Below are 17,436 nucleotides of genomic sequence, written 5' to 3'. Positions count from 1 at the left end.
ATGAAGAAACTCCCCGATGTCCAATCTGAGCCTTCCCTGGCACAGCCTGGGGCCATGTCCTTAGCAGAGGGGAAATGGCTCCTGTCCCCTGCCTCAGCAAAATCAAACGCAGGGGCAAGGTCAGCCTTTGCCCCCTTTACCTGAAAACACACAACAGCGATTTGTTTTAAAAAATATGTCTTTAATGGGGGTGCTGAGGAGAGTGAGGGGAGCTGTCCGGCTCAGGGGCTGTGGGGCAGGAGTGGCCGCAGGGCCGTGGCCAGGCTCAGTCTGTGGACTCGAGCACAGACTCGCTGAGTGCCAGGTCCCAGTAGTGCTCGGCACTGTGCTTCTTGAAGTGCTCCCGTGCCATGTTCTCCGTGGGGCACTGCTTGAACTTCATCTCGCCGAAGCTGCGATCCTTCGCCGTGCCCTGGCAGGAGACAAAGGGTGACGTCCCACCCAAATTCCCACCCTTTGCGCAGGAAACGCAGCTCCAGGCAATGTGGGGAACACGGGAATACACGTTTTTTCAGGCTACAGCTCAAGGAACATGATGGGGAGTTGGATCCCACCTCAGCCCCGTCCCGGTATGGAACCACCACGACTCACCTCCCAAACCAGAGAGCATTTGTTTGTTTTCTTAACAGACTCCTCATCAGACTCATCATCATCTGGAAAAATCCCAACAATAAAGCGCATTTAGCCCTGAAAGTGGAGCAGGACTCCCCCCTCTCACACCAGCACATTAGCACTCACCCTCTCCCTTCGTGTTTGACGTCTGCTCGTCCCACTTTATTCGATGCAGCATAAGACGTTTGAATTTCTTCTGTGCTTTTGGGCCTGTGGAAGAATCGAGACTCAACATTCTCAGAAAATCCCTTAACCTGCAGTTGGCAGAGGTTCCCTTCTACATGGAATGCTCCAGGCTTTCTGACTGGATTACTCCACTCTGCAGTCATTGCTAACCCCGTTAGCAATGTAATTAAGGGAGTTTCTGATTGCCTCCTCACCTCCTTGTCATTCCCTAACCCTGCCACCAATTTCCATAGCATTTCTTGCTGGAGGCAAGCTCCAAAATGCTCTGTGGTGACCCAAAGCCTGCCTAGAAGGCCTCACCTCCTTCTACCACCACCACGTTGACATCTTTGTGCAAGACCACCACGCCTGTGAGGTACAGCTGCCCAGCATTTGCCTCGATTTTGAATTTTTTTGCCGGATTGCTCAAGTTTCGGACCCTAAGGATAAGACGAAAAAGATAATCAAATATTTTTGGAAAACCAGAATTGTTATTCCAGCCCTGAGAGGCCCCTCTGCTCCAACTGGGCCCAGCGACAGAGCTCACCTGTGAGTTCTCTCTGAACTTCCTGAGCTCACTCACCTGTACACAGCTATGTGAACTCCCTGCGAAACATCTTCCTTGAGCTTTTTCACCTTCTTGGCTTTCCGCTGCTCTGCCGTGAGCTTCCTTGCCGCATTTGCTTCCTCGTGAGCCCTGGAAGCAAACATGTAGCACTGAAAAGACCAGTCCTAGACAAAACACCAGCACTAAATCTATCCAAAAAAGTCCCAAAATGTCCCACTTCAAGGTGCCACCTACTTCTGTCTCTTGGCCATCTGCGCTCTGACGTGAGCTTCCACTTTCGTTGGGTCCTGGACAGCTTCTGTGCCCAGCACCCGCATCAGGTTGGAAATCCTCACTGCAAGGGAATGGAAGAGGAGCTGGGAGGGCTCCCATTGGACACCTTTTTTCCACCAGAACACTTGCAGACACATAAACCCACTGTCTGCGTGGATTTCAGATCTGTGCAGTCTCGCCAAGGCTGCGCTGCCTGCAGCATTCCCAATACATCTATGCCTGGCCAGGGCCTGGCTGTCACTCACCTTTGGGCTCTGGTGGTGGCATCAGGCCCAGCCTGACCTTCTCCTGCAGCTCCTTCTGGGCTTCTCGCCGTGTCTGGCGCCGTAATTTCTTCTGCTCTTTCTTTGTTAAATACACCCCCAGGGTCACTGGTGTGTCACTGTCCACTGGTAGGGAAATGGAACCATCAGGAATGTGCCCTGGAGGATACGGGGCCCCACTGGGACCCCAACGGGACCAGGAGGACACCAGCAGCGCCATGCAGAGGGGTTGAGGCTGCTTGAACAACCAAATCCCCCACGCAGGGGCCATACCTGGGGGGTTGAGCTGAGCTGGGTGCTCCACTAGGTTTGTGATCCCAAAATACTCATCCCTCTTTGAGGTCGTCCCACCTTTTCTAGAAAAGAGAGAGCTGGGCATCATGGCAGAATTTCCAGCATGAATTCCTGCACAAATCCCAACCCAGAGCTCGATGGCCTAAAGGAGATGTGCACTGACATGGTGTTAATGTGGAGGTGTCTCCCCCCATTTCAGGGTTCAGAGGCAGGTCTGCACATCCACTGTGAACACGACTCGTGCAGAATGCTCATGCTTGAAACAAAACCAAATGTCCCCAACTTTGGGCTAAAATATCCCCATAACTCCACAGCAGCTGCCTACTGCAGCCAACAGAGAAATTTTGGGAGCAAACCCAGTGCCTGGATCGTGGAGATGAGAGGTGGAATTTGATGCTCACACACAAACATCTGGCCCGATTTCCCCACATGCTTCCCAGACCCACCATGTTATCCCCAAGCAGCTCATGGAGTTCTGGCTGTGGCGGAACAATCAACACCTGGAAATACTCACAAATCCAGGCCATTGGGGATGATGTAGGAGTCCCACCACTCGATCTCTGGGATCTCCCCCTCCTTCAGCTCCTTCTTAGGGGTGATCAGAGCCAACTTGGTGGAAGTGTGAATCCCAGTTTTCCTGGCAGCCTGGGAGATCTCTGCCTGCAGCTTTTCTAGCTGAGCCTGAGAATGAGGAGGAGGAAAATGGAACAGAAAGGTCATTCCAAAAGTGCAGAACTTCTGTGAAAAGCTCAACATGGATCACCTGTTGATTTATATGGGTTTTTAAACAACCTGAAACAGACTGCAAGAGAAATCACACAGCACAAAGGAAGGCAAAGGGAAGCTCCCAAGCTGCCAAAACTCTGCTCTTATTTCTGAACCTTTCAGGACCATGGAACATAGCCAAAGGAACATCTCCTTCTAGGGACCACATCCCTGGACTTTTTCTCTCCCCTTCTCCCCGAGAACTTGGCATTTTAACAAAATTCCTTTAAATCTCCACTTCCAGGTTGATCGCTCAGCCAGAGAGGAATCTGTTCTCTTGGGAACATTCAATGTTTTGTCAAAAAAGGAGGTTTTGCCTTTCAACAGGTGAAGAGAGTGGTGAGAAAACCCTTTACACACAAGTGCAAACTCGGGCACATGCCATCCCAACAAGAATGGGGTGTTTAAGGAAAAGCTTCAGGTGACTTTACTGGAAAACTTCTTGAACAAAGCCACTCCAGGAGAGGAGAATCCCCTCCCACCCATGCTCTCATTAGCAGGATGAGACCTCTGATACCTTCGTTCGCAACCTCTGGGCAATTTTCTCAAATTTGCCTTTTTCATGGAACTTAAAGGTGCGTTTCTGCCGCTGGGCTGGGGTTATGGAGACCCGAGGGTCAAAGTATGTGTTTGACTCCATGTCTTCTGAGGGCTTTTCCTTAAGCTGCTGTTTGAACTGCTCTCTCTTCACCGCTCGGATGTTGGCCTTTAGGGTTGGCATGCGGTGAGTCAGCTCGATCTCCTTCCCGGTTGCATCCACCGTCCGGCCCTGTTCATCCAGGATCAGTGGCGTTGGCTTGGTCTGGTCCTTCAGCTCCACTTTCCTTGGGGCAGGACAAGATATGTTGCACTAAAATGCGAATACAGCACTAATTCAAAGGAAATGTGAACTTATTCCCATGGTTTCCATATTTTTACAGCTCATCTGTGCTGCTAGAAGGGACTCCAACCTTGTGTGAACAAATTGGGAATCTTGGCCAGGGGAGGGGGAACCTCCATTTCACTTCTTTAGTATGAAATTTGTCCCTTCAGCAGCAGTTAACGCCATTGCTGGGGAACCAACAGCACTGGAGAAACCTTTGGCCAGCCCTTGCCCAGCATTCCAACATTCCAGCATTCATCCCGCTGGGATTGGGTACTCACGGTGGTGCAATGCCCATAGCATGAAGGTTGGCCAGCCCCACCATGTTGGCATTGCCAATGAGCCCTGGTTTCAGGGCCAGCTGAGCCTGGATCCGGGCCTGCAGCTCTGCAGCTTTCCTGGCCTTCTCAATGGCGTCGTTCATGAATGTGGCTGCCTGCGAGGGCTGAATTGTGTTGCCAATGGGGAGCCGTTCCGATTGGGATGAAGAAGAAATTTTGGGCTGTTGACAGAAAAGAAGTTTTGTTCCATGCGAGTTCCAGCAAACCCAGGCCAACATATCACAGCTGAAACAGGGACCAGGGATGTGGGGGATTTGCCTGTTGCCTCCAGCAGGTACCTGTGGTGTTGGAGGACTGATGAAACTCAGCTGCTTTTTCCTCTCTTCAATCTGCCGGGTAGCTGCCTCCATCATCTGTTTGATCTGTGGGAAAACACAGCGAGTTCTTCTTTACCATTGGATATGATTCCTCCATTTGGGATACAAGTTAGGATAAACTCTATACCATGTTGGGACACAGCCTAGCTAGACAGACCTGGAGTTTAGTCAGCATCCCTGGGCTCTCTGACGGTGGGCCTGGAATGACTTCAGGCTCATCCTCAACCTCCTCAAACCGTGGGATACGCCGCTTCTTGACGCCAGAAGATTCCTTGGACACCTCAGAGTCATCACCAAACACATCCTAATGTAAAGAAAGGAGAAAGCTGTGGTTAGAACTGAGCGTTCTCCTCCCAGACCAGGATTTGAGATGAGAAACCACCAGCATGTCTCAGCTCCAGCTTCGTACAGCAGAATTCTGGGGCACCATGTGAAGGCCAAGCCCACACTGAGCCTGGGCCCTGGTCCCCCAGCAGAGAAACACCAATGATGTCCATGCAAGAGCATGAAGGACAGGAGACATTGCAGGGATGCGCCTGTGTAACAGAGACCACCATTCCCTTGGGTACTCAGAGCAGGGGAGTGGCACTGAAGAAATTTAAGGTCTCAGCGACACAGAAAGATGGAAAAAGCCTGCCCAGAGCTGACCTGACTGGGATAAAAATGCTTCCATGTCTTCCACCAGCTTCAGAGGGGTTGGTGAAGGAATCCGTGCTGTCCTACCATGCAGTCCTCCCAAAAGGAGGATGTGGCCCTGGACCCAGGGAGGGTTGGGACACCTGCAGCATTGCCTCACACTCCAGCACAGACCACTCCAGCTCAGATCCAAGGCCAGAGCCACTCCAGAGAAGCACAGCTCAGAGAGGACATGGAGCAATGACCCCATTGATGGGCTTCCTGCAGCATCAGGTCACCAAACAAAAGGCACAGTACATTTCCTACAGAGCTCTGGTCAGGCCCAGCCCAGCTCCTTTGGCTGTGGCCGTTGATGCCATCGTCAGTGCCTGGCTTGTGTATGGAAACCTGGATCTGTCCGTGCGGTGGGTTACTGTAGTGTGTGTGTCAAGGTGTTATTTGAAAAGAAAATATACACACCGGTTGTAAGCGTTAGTTGCAATCCCTTCTTCACTATAACGGTTCATATCCTACAAGGACACTTCCTCAGCCACACAGGTACTTCTTGGAAAACCTACAAGTTCAAGAGAAAGGACTTGCCCATAGTATAAAGTGTGGAAACTTTACGTTCAGTTCCTGACCTTCCCAAGCAATGACCTACCCCAGAGTGAACCGAGGAGTGGGAAGCGGCCCAGCAAGTGGCACTGGCAATCATCACTGCCCAATGCTATGGGACCTACATGTGCCCGGACAAATTCCTCTCCACAGCCGGTGCTGGCGCAGGGTCAGTCAGTCTGAAAGTGTTGCCACAATCTGACCACCTCAGAGACCCGTTTGTGTTCCTACAGGGTCCAGAGAGACCCAGAGCATGATGAAAAAGCTCCAAGGAATGTGACTCCAGAGAGAAAAGTGAGGATTTGGTAGGGAGGACATCTCTCTCCACACCAGGAGCCAAGAGAAGAATGATCAGTTTCTGCTGTCACTACCCAGCCCAGCTTCTGGCTCAGCCAGGAGCCAGGAACACCAGCATTACTCAGGCCAGACATCCCTGTGGCTTCACTGGGGAAGGTCCCCTGCTGCACCCCTAGGCCTGCTCCTGCTGCCAGCACCAGATCCTGTCTGCCAGCACCTGCAGCCACCCCACCGGGCTGTCACCACTCCTGCCACCATCAAGTGATTGCAATGCCAATATCCCCATCTCTGCCATGCCCCTGAGCAGGCCAAGGGGAGCAGCTGGACCCCTGGCCTCGCTCGACCATCACATTCCCATAGTCCCAGGGACCAGCTCAGCACCCACTGCCATGGAGAAAAGAAAAGCAAGTTTCTAACAGTAAACAGGGAGTGGAAGCAGCTTGTCTCAACACTCCCAAAGAGATTCAGATCCTGAGTGGGATTGTTCTGGCTCACCAAGGTTCAGTGCTAATTAAAAGTGTCAGGGAAGCTCAGACTGCCATAAAATAGGAACTTTGGAAAGAGTGAAAGGAAAATCACTGTGAGTGGGAACAGCACGGAGAGGACCTGTCAGACTTGGCAGTGATGGGAAAATGTCATTCTAGAGAATGGAGAGAAAAGTCCTCAAGAAAAGAAAAGAAGCAGAAACAGCTTTGGATGCACAAGCCTTGCACCATCCCAGACAGGGCAGGAACACCAGAGCTATGGAACCACAGCTGGAATGAATGCTGTGCTAGGACAGGAGTTGCCAAAAATCACCTGTTGTTGATTCTGGGTGGAGAAAGGAAATGGAAACCCACCAGATTATCCACTGCAGAGCCCCACGCAGTGCGTCCGGGCACAGAAAGCAATGGAAGTCACTGGGAGCAGCTCTCCCAGGCTCCACATGAAAATACAAGCACAAGGAGCAACGAGAAGGGAAATGGATCCCCATGGATTCACTCCACCAACCTAACAGAAAGCCAAAGCCAGGCTTCCACCTTGGCTTTGGGAAAGAGAACCGCAAGGTAAAGGCTCCCACACTTCATCATGGAGAGGAGTCGTTTCTCTTGAACGTTCCGAGCTGTACCTCTCTGGAAGAGGAGAGTGTGCCAAAGCACCAATGCTACCTTCAGACCACCCAACCAAAGGAAAAACCAATCAATAATCACCTTTAGCTCCCGCTTCCGGTTCCGGTCACTGTTGGATTTGGAGTGCCGGGAGCTTCGTCCTTCTTCCACTGCCTCAAAGAGCTTGTCTACAAATCGTAGTGTGGAATCATCCAGGAAGGGTTTAAGGTGGTCTGGAAAAGAGGAAAATCCTATCAGTGCAAAATTCTGAGCTTGGGGTGAGCAGGAGGATGGAGAATCCACACAGATTCCTTGAAAGCTGTAAAACACTTAAATTTGAGAGTGATTCAACCATATAAACACAAGGAGGCCTTTGAAGCTCTGGAAGCTTCTGGAATCTGCAGATCCTGTTGTCAGGAGTTTTAAACTAAGGGACTAAGGGAGTCTGGGCCTCAAGCAGAAACAAACTAGGGCTGTAATGGGCAAAAAAACCACCCTGATTAAATTACCATTTCAAATTCCTTGAACAAGGAATTAGCTCATACTTATCAGATACTGTAATGTATTCCGAGGCTTCCCGTCATGTCTTGCCCATACTCACCTCACAGAGAGGTTGAGAGAATTGCCCTGTGCCCCTGCCCCTCCACTTTGGGTTTGGGCTGTTTTACAAACCCCCTGCAGGACATACCGGCTGCTTTCTTCTTGTCCATGCCCTTCCCGACGCAGTTGAGTGCCGCAGTGACCACGGTGGGCTCTGAGAAGCCCAGCACGCGCTTCACCGTCTTCTCGATCCATGGCTTCAGCTCGTCCAGCTCCCGCTTGGACAGCGACATTTCTGCCTGGGGCTGAGCGGAACCACCTGGCTCAGACCTAGAAGGAGACACATGCCATAAAACAGGGTCCTAGGGCATCGTCACCTCCATGCTCTTCTCCCTCAGGATCAGGCTCACAAGTGGGAAAAGTTCTTAAGAGACAACTTGTGCTTCCTTGTTTTTAAACCTAGGGCTAAAATGAGCCAAGCCCCGTGAGGAGGAAGGTCCTGACGCCGTCGTGTCCCCTCACATGCTGCACTGCTCACAGCCTGGGCTGAGACTGCAACTGTGTTTAACTGGCTTGGGGCCCTAATCGGATCTGGGAACTACAGGCGAAATCTCCTTAGGGATGAGCTCGACCGCAGCAGTCTCTCTCACAGGAGTGCTGTGGGGCCACAGCACCAACGTGGCAATGGACACCAGGCACTGTTGTCCTGCCTGACCTGAAAATGGGATCCTAGGGTTCAGTTATCCTTCCTGGACCTGGGAATGGGGCCCCGGAGGTCTAACACCGATCCCCTGAATTTCAGCTCCGTGAGCAGTTCCAGGAGGTGACTGCTGCTTCCTGCAGGGCCCAGGCTCCCTCCACAGCCTGGAAAACCTCGGCGGGTTCTACTTTTCCTGGCAGCTTCCTTAAAAACAGTTCAAATAGAGCCCAAACCCAGATCCTGGCGTTTCCCCCACGAGTTTTGACCCTGCAGAAGGTCAGGACAAGCAGAACTAACTCATTAGAGCCCCGACACCTCAACAGATCTGAGCACGTCCGTAATAAACCACAGAACTCGCTATATCTAGAGCCAGTTCAGCCTCCATTCGACCTGACCGCCAGCAAGAGCTGCAAGGCAAGCAGCAGTTTTACAGGTGTTTTCCTGGGAACACCGGGAGAGCAGAGCCGTGCCCGTGGGAAGCAGCTCCAGCAGCCGCAGCGCTCCCAAGGCCCGGGGGGACACAACCCCCGCAACCCACATCAGTATCAATGAATGTGTACCCGAGCACCGCCCGACCGCGCCGGGGCTCTGCCGCGTCGTTCGGCCTCACATGGACGGACGGAGCTCGGTCGTGCCGGAGACATGGGGCTCCCGCCAACCCCGGTCCCGCGTACCTCAGCGGCCCCGCAGGGCCCGGCAGCCCCCGCTGCCGCGGAGCTTCAACCGGGGCCCGGCCCGGCCCCCTCAGCGCGGCACGCCGGGCCAGAGGCTCCGCGGGCCGAGCCCGGGGCCACCTCCGCCACCGCCTCCCTCCCTCCCGGCAGCCCGCCCGCTTTCCCCGTTCCCTCCACGCCCTCCGGGGTGCCCGTTTTCCTCACAGGCCCCGTTTCCTCACCCCGGTCCCGGTCCCGGCCCGGCGGCCCCTGACGGTGACGGCGCGTCGGGGCGGAAGCGGAAACGGCCGTGCGGCGCGTGCGCGGCGAAGCGCGCGGGAAGTGCTGGGAAGGGGAAGGAGGGGTCCCGGGGCGCGCGCGCTCGGTGGGGCGAACTCGGGCAGGGGGGCGGAGCCCAGCGCGCGCTCAGCCCCGCCCCCTTCCCCGCGCTGTCATTAACCAGAGTCAATTAACCGGGATCAGAGTGAGAGGGCCTTTATTGGGACCGGCCCCTCTTAGCAGCCCAGCCACGGGTCCTGCCGGCTGCTCCGCGCCAGGAAGGCGATCTTGCGGGCCATCTCGGTGCAGTACACCCGCCGGCACGCCTCGAACGCGCGCCGCCGCCGCGCCCGGCACGGCTTCTCGTAGTACCGGGAGCGCCGCACGGCCTCGGCCACGCCGTCCTGCGCCAGGATCCTGCGGGAAGGGAGAGAGCGGTGACAGGGGCAGGAAAGGTTCTGTAATGCGCGAGGAGGGAGGATCAACCACTCCACGCTGCAAACACCGGGCACAACTTGGTTTCTATGGGGACCCTCCGCTCGTTCTCCTCGCCGTCCATCCATGAGGAGAGTGAGGAGGGAAAGGCATCCCACTCCGAGCTTCGTTCAAGTTGGGAAAAAGGAAGGTGTGTGCAGGAGCGCACAGCTCAGCGATGGGATCGCCTCCTCCGCTTTCCAAGGAACAGCGCCGCCCCTCGCCTGGTTTTGTGCTGAGTTATTCCTTTATTTCGCGCTAGTTACACCCGCATCCTAAGAGGGGGCGGGACATGGAGCTGACGGGAAAAGGCCGGCATGACCCTCACGTCAACTTTCTGCTCCAGAAATTCCGGTTCTGAACCCAGTTCGTAAAGGAACTGGGGCCTCTCCGGGCCCAAACCCCGCCCGGGCTGTAGAGCCCTGGCCCCGCGGCTCCCCGCTATGCTCACCTGTTGAGGACGCCGTACGCCGCCTCCACGTTGCCGTTCGGCACCATCACAGTGCGGCCCACGAAGCGCAGGTGGTTCGCCATGGCTGCGCTGCTGCGGGACGGGGCGGCTGGAACCGGGCGACCCCGGGGCTCGGAGGAGCCAGCCCCTCCTGCTCCCCCGCCCCAGGACACGGCAGGGAGCCCCCGGGTACAGAGAGGGACCGGTCCTTCCCACCCCACTCCAGGGGACACAGAGGCGCCTCTCCTTCCCACCCCGCTCCCGGGAACATGAAGAGGCCGGTCCTTCCCGCACAGCCCCAGGGAAACACAGCAGGGACCCCCCGCTCCACGAACGGTCCTGGCGGGGCGCCGCCCCTGCCCCGGGCCTCCTCCCACCCCCGGCTGGCCCTGGTCAAGCCGCTTCCGGTAGGGCCCCGCCCGAAGGATCTCTGTCCCGGTCCCGGTCCCGGTCCCGGTCCCATCCCCAACTGACCCCGGTGAAGCGGCGGCCGCTCCGCGCCCGGACCAGAAGTGGCTGTGGAAGCACTTCCGTCGGGAGGGACTTCCGGTGCACCAGGGACTTCCGGCGGGGCAGAGCCGGGGTTAGGATTCGAGGTAGCGGGACCGGGGGTGACACGCGGGGCCTGTGGGGGTCCCGGGCCTCTCCCTCCCGCCGACCCTGCCTGTAGCCGGGACCAGAGGTAGCGTGGGCACTCAGAGTCCCGCAGGGGAGGGGGACAAAATGGCACTAAGGGCTTGGGGCGGCTCTGAGCCCCCTGGGGACAGGACTCCCTCAGGGACAGGATCCCACCCCTGCGAACCGCCCCCCGGCCCTCCCAGGGGACAGAGGACACGACACCGGATGGCCCCGGCCGCTCCCGCGGCATTTATTGCTTCCAGCAGGGCCGGCTGTGGGACAGCCCCATTCGGGGAGGCCACCACACCCTCCGACCCCCACTCCTCGGGGTTCCATACCCCTCAGCCACCTACCACTCTGGGGGGGCCACGCACCCCCAACCCCCCCACGCCACGGGGGAAGGCACAAGCCTGGAGGGGCCCAGCTTCCGCGGGGAGGGGGCTCCGCTCTGGCCAAGGCACGCGGCCGCCCCGGGTTGGGGCTTCTGGGGGGGTTCGGGGCCCCCCCGGTCAGTCCCGCCCGCCCGCGGGTCTCACTGACCACCAGTAAAAAAACAATCAAAAAAAAAGGCAAAACCAAGAAATGCAGACGAGTTCCCCCCCCGAGTCGGGGGGGGCGTCAGACGTCCGGCGCCGGGGGGGACTCGGGGCTCCCGGCCTGGCACTGGGGGGACACCCCCTGCTGTAACCTCCCCGCCATCCCCGCGGAGCTGGCGAGGGGGAGGTCCCCAGGCAGGCGGCGGCACCGGGGCGCCCCTGGGGGGCCGGCAGGGGGGCGGCGGCGCGGGGAAGCTGCAGGGGGAGCCGGGTCCAGCGCAGGTTTGGAAGCGACGTGGGGGAACCAGAGCCGCAGCATCGCCTCCACCTGCAGCAGCGTCCCCAAGTACCGGGCACTGCGGGGAGAGAGCTCCTGTCACCCTTTGCAGAGGTGGGGCACCTACGGGAGTGTCCCTGTGCCCACCCCCCGGGGACGTCTAGGGGACACTCACCCCATTTCTGGCTTCTGCAGGACCCCAATGATCCGCTGGAGCCGGTCCATGGCCACACTCTGCTGGAAGCTGCTCAGCCCTGGGGAGTCCCAAAATTGTGTGACTCCTCCACAAGGGGAAAGGGGTGTCTGGTGGGGAAGAGGGTGTCCGGGAGAGGGAAGAGGGTGTGGGAGGACACCCACCTCTGTCGTACCGGCCCCGCCGCAGCCCCTCCAGCAGCTCCGCCAGTGGCCGGATAAAGCCCTGAAGCTCCTGGCACTGTGAGAAAGGGGAGGAAGGGGGTCACTGGGCTGTACCAGACTAGGGAGGGCGTGTCATGCACCCTCCCAACCCTCATATGCTCCCTGACTCTTTCAAACCCCACTTATCGCCCTCTCAGCCCCCAAATCCTACTCATCCCCACCCACCTCTTTCAGATGGGGAAACTGAGGCAGGCCCAGGCTTTTTAGGGAACCAAGCCCTCCCTCACCTCTCAGCTTCAGGGGCGCCCATTCGTTTTCTGCCAGAAACTCACTTTTTGCGCAAAGAGGCGATCGCCATCGCTGGGAGGGGCATCCCCCCCCTCCCCTTTCCGCGGACGCTTCCCCCCGCGGGGTGACGGCGGCAATTCAGGAGGTGCTCGGTCCAGCCCCACCGGGCGCTTGCGGCTGCGCTCAGGTTTGGGGGGGCTCCGGGGGGAGCTGCCAGCCTCGACCTCACTGTCAGAGGCAGGGGAGCCGCAGGAGCAGGCGCGGGCGGGGGGCTCCATGGCGGGGGTGGCTCCCCCAGAGGAGCCTCTCCCTGGGTTCAGCTCCAGCAGAAGGCTGCCTGGGGGAGGGAGAGAAACACAGGAGAAAAGAGGGGGATATCGGACAAAAATGGAAGACAGAGAGACTGCCTTGTTCTCCCATGGGGCTGTCACCCCCACACCTCCAGTGGCACCTCCCATGCCCCCGGGGGGCAGATTTGGCAACTCCTCGGACAGGATGAGGGGTGCAGGGATCCACCTGGCACTGGGACGGTTCACCCAGGACCAGGACCATCCTCAGTGCCAGGACAACCCCAGCCCCGGACATAGGACCCGACCTCCGAGTATGGCAACCTTCCTCCTCGGGACACCCCGGATCCAGGACTGCCCGGTCCCAGGTCCCCCCGCACCAGCTCCCTTCACTCCATCACCTGCCACCCCCTCCCCAGGACTGAGATCCCCCCTGAAGGAGCCTCACCCGTGATGGGGATCCTCGCTCCCGCACTAGGAGCCCCCATGCCGGCGACCAGGAACCCTCCCACCCAGTCCCGTATCACCCACCCCCGTCACCGGCACTACCCCCGGCCCCGGTCACCCTGGGTCCCACCTGCTCACGGATGCAGCTGCGGTGGTGCCGGTGTCCCGGTACCGCTGTTCCCGTCCCTGACCCAGTGCCGGTATCACTGTTCCAGTATCACCGTCCCCGTTCCTGTCCCGGTATCAGTGTCCCGATGCCGGTGCTGGGATCGCTGTCCCCGCTGCCCGTGCCGGTGTCAGTGTCGCTGAGAGAGTAACGCTGCCCCGTGTACCGGTGTCCCCGTGCCGGGGTCGCTGTCCCCGTACCGGTATCGCTGTTCCAGTGTCCCGGTCTGTCTGTCCCCGGTCCCGGTCCCGGTCCCGGTCCTGGTCCCGCCCCGCCCGCGGCGGCCCCACGCGGACACGTGCGCGGCCGCACGTGCCTCCGGACGGGCCCCGCCCCACCCCTCTCCCATTGGCCGCTGCGGCCAGGGAGACCCCGCCCCCTCATTCCCATTGGCTCGTGCCGCCTCCCCGGGCTGATTAGCCGGAGGGCGGGGCTATAGCCACGCCCCCTCTGCGCGGCCATACGGGGCACGCGGCGCTGCCAGCGCCCCCTGGCGGGCGTTTGGGGGGGGCTGGGGGCGCGTTCTGCGGGGTCCCAGGCCACACCCCTGCGTCACCGGCACCGCCCCCCTGCCCCCAGCCAATGGGCGGTAGGCCCGGCGGCGCGTCTTTGCCAATGGGCGTGGCGGTCCCGCCCCCCAACCGTTACATAACAGGGGCGGGGCGGCGCGTGGGCTCCCACGTGGGGGTGGGCGCCTGCGTGACGTCACTGCTTGAGCGTGAGGGAACGCCCGGGGGGCGTGGCTCCAGTGAAAGGGGGCGGAGCCAGGATAGGGGCGGGGGCAGGGGAGTGCTTGCTGGGTCTCCTTGGGCTCCCCCGAGCGCCCCCAGTCCAATACCCCCACCCCTTCATCTTTCCCCCAAAATCTCTCCCAATGCCTAGAGCCCTCAGCCCAGCTCTCCCCCACCATGAGGCCCAGGGTGACCCCCAGATCCCCCCAAGCCCCCACCCCACGACCCTCCACAAAGCCCAGGGCCCCCCTGAGGCCCCCCAAACCCTCAAAGCCCTCCAGAGACCCACAGACTCCAGTCCCACAAACCCCTCACCCCACAAACCCAGACCTCGCAAGCCCACAGCCCCTGCAAGCCCACAGCCCCATCTCCACCCTCCTCACACCCCAACACCCCGGGCATGGCCCCTGCAGCCCTCCCCGTCCCCCCGGGGGGGTCCGTCCCCCTGGGTGGGTATTTAGGGCCGAGCCGGTGGAACCCGGCCCCCCTTGCCCCCCGCCATGCTGAGTGTGCTGCTGCTGCTGGGGGGCCTGGCCCCTGCCCTGCCCGCTGGTGAGTCCCCCCGGGGTGCCCCTGGCAGATCCCGCTCTGGGGTGCAGCCCCAGCCCTCCCAGATGCCCCCATGTCGGGCCAGGGGGCTCAGCTGAGCTCCCACCCCAATGTCTCCACTCTCCCCCACAGGTCCCCACTGGACGTACGAGGGTGAGTGGGGCCCCACCCAGGGAGCCCCCATTTATCCCCACACCCCGAAACCACCCCCCACACCCCCTGAGCTGAGGGGCTCACATGGGTACCCCCAGAAGGTAGGGAGGTGGATGGGTGACAGCCCCCCCTTGATCCTGGATATCTGGGTCTCCCCAAATGGGAAGTAGAGGGAGGGATGACCAGCCCCACCTCTCCTTGCCCCGCCAGACACCTGGGTCTCCTCAAATGGGCAGGATGTGGGCTGGGTGACACCCCCCACCTCCCCTGCCTACACACCTGGGGAGAAAGAAAGGCAGGGGTCGAATGGGTGCAGCCCCCCATTTTCCCCCTCCTGCCCCCCCTCACCCCCCTCGCTCCAATGGTCCCTTTGTGCTCCTTTACATAAGGATCCTGCTGCCAAATCCAATTAGGATCCGGCCTTGGCCAAATCCCACTAAGCCCCATCCTGCCGGGCCCAGGGGACCCATGGGTGCCCCCCCCAGCCCTGCAGGCTCAGCTTTGTCCCCGCTCTGCCGGCCGGAAAAAATGTCCCCAGCAGATTAACGAGGCCCTTGGGAATGTCACCCGTGCCCTGGTTTGGGGGGCACCAAGGGTGTTTTGGGTCATGGGGCCCTGTTGGGTGAAGCAGCCCCTGGGATGAGGTGGGGGGGTCCCATCTGGACTCAGATCCCCCCCCCCAGGTCCCCACGGGCAGCAGCACTGGCACGAGGAACACCCAGAGTGCGGAGGCCAGGCTCAGTCACCCATCGACATCATGACTGCACAGGCACAGCGAGACCTGTCCCTGCCACCACTGCAGCCCGAAGGCTACGAGCACCCCGAGAGTCCCCGCTTGACGCTCGCCAACAACGGCCACACTGGTGAGCACCAAGAGGGGAGAACCAGGGAGTCCCCAGTGTCCCAACTCTGCTGACCCCCTGCCCCACAGCTGTGCTGGCACTGCCACCGTCCCTACGGCTCCGGGGGCTGTCCCACACCTTCACTGCCGTGCAGCTGCACTTCCACTGGGGTCGGCCTGGCCACGCTGCTGGTGCTGAGCATCTGCTGGATGGGCACCGTGCCCCTGCTGAGGTACTGGGGGCCAGCCAGGGAACAGCTCTGCAAATGGGTCTGGGGGCAGGAAATGGCTTAGGAATGGAGTGGGAAACGAGGATGGGAACAGGCCGGGGGTCAAGAAATGGCAGGGGAATTGTGTGGGAAATGGGAAGGGGTGTTGGTGTGGGAAACAGCATGGAAACAGCGTGGATAATGGGTTTGCATTGTAGGAATTTGCTGCAAGGAATGGGAAAGGGGTCCTGATGAGGGAAATGGGTCCCGGAATGAGAAATGAATGCAGGGACAGGATGGGGTGCAGAAGGAGAAATGGGTGAGAAATGGGAGTGGGAGTGGACTCCTGGTCCAGGCCCAGGAGTGGGCAGCAGGTCTGAGCGTTGTGAGAAGTGCTGGGATGGGCGCAGGCAGTGGTGCAGGATAGGAGCTGGGGCAGGGGTTGGGGGGGCGCCAACCTGGGACTGGCAGGGCTGCTGCTGGGGGCTCAGGGGGTCCCTGCTGTGCTGCAGATGCACGTGGTACACTTTGATGCCGAGCGTTTCGCCGATGCCAGTGTGGCGCAGCACCATCCCGGCGGGCTGGCTGTGCTCGGCGTCCTCCTGGAGGTACGGACTCCCTACCGACGCCTCCCCGGCTCCCCCAGCCCCTCACTGACCACCCCCCTCACTCCCCTAGGTGGGAGATGACCCCCACCCTGCCTACGACAACATCCTGAGGCACCTTGGCAGCATCCGCTATGCAGGTGAGGGAGGGAAATGGTGGTGTGGGGAGATAGTGGGGGGACCCCAAATCCCCCTCCCGGTACCCCAGACTACTCCCCCTCATAGGGCAGACAGTGGCCATCCCTGCCTTCAGCATCCGGGACCTGCTGCCCACACACCTCAACCACTACTACCGGTACAATGGGTCCCTGACCACCCCACCCTGCTTCCAGAGCGTCCTCTGGACCCTCTTCCCGCAGCCTGTCTACATCAGCCGGGCCCAGGTAGGACCTGTTCGGGGGGGAAAGCCCCGGGTTTGGGGAGCACACATCCCCAGCACTCCCCCCTTCCCCTTCCAGCTGGAGCAGCTCCAGGGAAGCCTTTACTCCACGGAAGAGGCCGAGCTGGAGGAGCCCCGGCTCCTGGTGGACAATTTCCGGGCCCCACAGGAGCTGAACCAGCGCCCAGTGCTTGCTTCGTTCCCCAGGGGTGAGTGGGGGGAGTGGTGGGAAGGGCCTCCTGCACTCCTCACACGGCTTCTGGAGCCCTGGCTGGGCACAAGGTGCTGTCCCTGACCCTGGCCTTTCCCTTGCAGAGCCAGAGGGATATTCCACAGGTAGGGCCAGGCCAAAGGGCTGGGCTGGGGGGTCACCCCTGGACCCCCCTGATCCTGCCCCCGGCATCACACAGGTGAAGTCATCGCAATCATCTTTGGTGCCATTGCTGGCTGCGTTGTCCTCTTCCTTGCTGTCCACTTTGGGGCCAAGCGGATGCGGTGAGACCCCCCCACACCCTCAGAGGGAGCCCCACTGCAGGGGGCCCCAATGTCCATAGAGAAGCTCTCCCCTCACCCTGGTTTCTGCCCCAGCAGTGCAAGGCAGGCACAAGCACAGGACGTCGTGTTCAAGGCCTCCTCCCGCCGCTCCCCAGCGGACACAGGACATTCCCGCTGACCCCTGGGCTGGGCTGGGAGCTGGGAGGGGCCCCCCACCATTCCCCAGTCCCCTGCCCACAGCCCCACTGCAAATAAAGCCATTTTGCCCTCCTGGTGGCTCTTTGTGGGGAAGGAACGGGGGCCTTTGAGGGGCTTTGGGGCTGGAT

General features: G+C 59.7%; 4 protein-coding genes across 14 annotated transcripts; 1 reads left to right on the top strand and 3 right to left on the bottom strand.

The window, feature by feature from the left end:
• Positions 1-160: 160 nt before the first annotated feature.
• On the bottom strand, positions 161-9,334 carry PRPF3 (pre-mRNA processing factor 3). Its single transcript, XM_085082359.1, has 16 exons — positions 9,211-9,334; positions 7,764-7,945; positions 7,178-7,308; positions 4,618-4,764; positions 4,422-4,505; positions 4,084-4,304; positions 3,458-3,764; positions 2,690-2,856; positions 2,155-2,237; positions 1,864-2,007; positions 1,580-1,679; positions 1,361-1,474; positions 1,099-1,217; positions 739-822; positions 592-653; positions 161-412 (listed from the first exon to the last, which is right to left on the bottom strand). The coding sequence occupies exons 2-16, from the start codon at positions 7,906-7,908 to the stop codon at positions 266-268; spliced, it is 2,055 nt and encodes a 684-aa protein (XP_084938485.1). The 5' UTR covers positions 7,909-7,945; positions 9,211-9,334; the 3' UTR covers positions 161-265.
• A 113-nt stretch (positions 9,335-9,447) lies between these two features.
• Positions 9,448-10,777, bottom strand: MRPS21 (mitochondrial ribosomal protein S21). Of its 2 annotated transcripts, none has more exons than XM_085082399.1 (3): positions 10,647-10,777; positions 10,173-10,262; positions 9,448-9,664 (listed from the first exon to the last, which is right to left on the bottom strand). In XM_085082399.1, the coding sequence occupies exons 2-3, from the start codon at positions 10,253-10,255 to the stop codon at positions 9,484-9,486; spliced, it is 264 nt and encodes an 87-aa protein (XP_084938525.1). In that variant the 5' UTR covers positions 10,256-10,262; positions 10,647-10,777; the 3' UTR covers positions 9,448-9,483. The 2 variants fall into 2 exon arrangements, with proteins under 2 accessions (XP_084938525.1, XP_084938524.1); XM_085082398.1 differs by having other exon boundaries at positions 10,173-10,265; positions 10,647-10,747.
• A 239-nt stretch (positions 10,778-11,016) lies between these two features.
• CIART (circadian associated repressor of transcription) lies at positions 11,017-13,410 on the bottom strand. 2 transcript variants are annotated; one of them, XM_085082385.1, is made up of 5 exons: positions 13,113-13,410; positions 12,293-12,585; positions 11,961-12,036; positions 11,779-11,857; positions 11,017-11,682 (listed from the first exon to the last, which is right to left on the bottom strand). In XM_085082385.1, the coding sequence occupies exons 2-5, from the start codon at positions 12,524-12,526 to the stop codon at positions 11,409-11,411; spliced, it is 663 nt and encodes a 220-aa protein (XP_084938511.1). In that variant the 5' UTR covers positions 12,527-12,585; positions 13,113-13,410; the 3' UTR covers positions 11,017-11,408. The 2 variants fall into 2 exon arrangements, with proteins under 2 accessions (XP_084938511.1, XP_084938510.1); XM_085082384.1 differs by lacking the exon at positions 13,113-13,410 and having other exon boundaries at positions 12,293-12,844.
• Positions 13,411-13,565: 155 nt separating this feature from the next.
• On the top strand, positions 13,566-17,418 carry CA14 (carbonic anhydrase 14). Of its 9 annotated transcripts, none has more exons than XM_085082372.1 (11): positions 13,566-14,431; positions 14,561-14,581; positions 15,265-15,444; positions 15,513-15,655; positions 16,144-16,239; positions 16,310-16,376; positions 16,462-16,619; positions 16,695-16,824; positions 16,931-16,951; positions 17,026-17,110; positions 17,207-17,380. In XM_085082372.1, the coding sequence occupies exons 1-11, from the start codon at positions 14,380-14,382 to the stop codon at positions 17,286-17,288; spliced, it is 1,035 nt and encodes a 344-aa protein (XP_084938498.1). In that variant the 5' UTR covers positions 13,566-14,379; the 3' UTR covers positions 17,289-17,380. The 9 variants fall into 9 exon arrangements, with proteins under 9 accessions (XP_084938498.1, XP_084938497.1, XP_084938492.1 ...); XM_085082371.1 differs by having other exon boundaries at positions 17,204-17,380; XM_085082366.1 differs by having other exon boundaries at positions 16,931-17,110; positions 17,204-17,418.
• Positions 17,419-17,436: the final 18 nt, after the last annotated feature.

This window comes from Lichenostomus cassidix, chromosome 25 (genome assembly GCF_008360975.1).
Source record: "Lichenostomus cassidix isolate B80296 chromosome 25, HeHo_3.0, whole genome shotgun sequence".
In the NCBI taxonomy this organism is placed as follows: domain Eukaryota; kingdom Metazoa; phylum Chordata; class Aves; order Passeriformes; family Meliphagidae; genus Lichenostomus; species Lichenostomus cassidix.
This window is presented reverse-complemented; position numbering and strand designations above follow the sequence as displayed.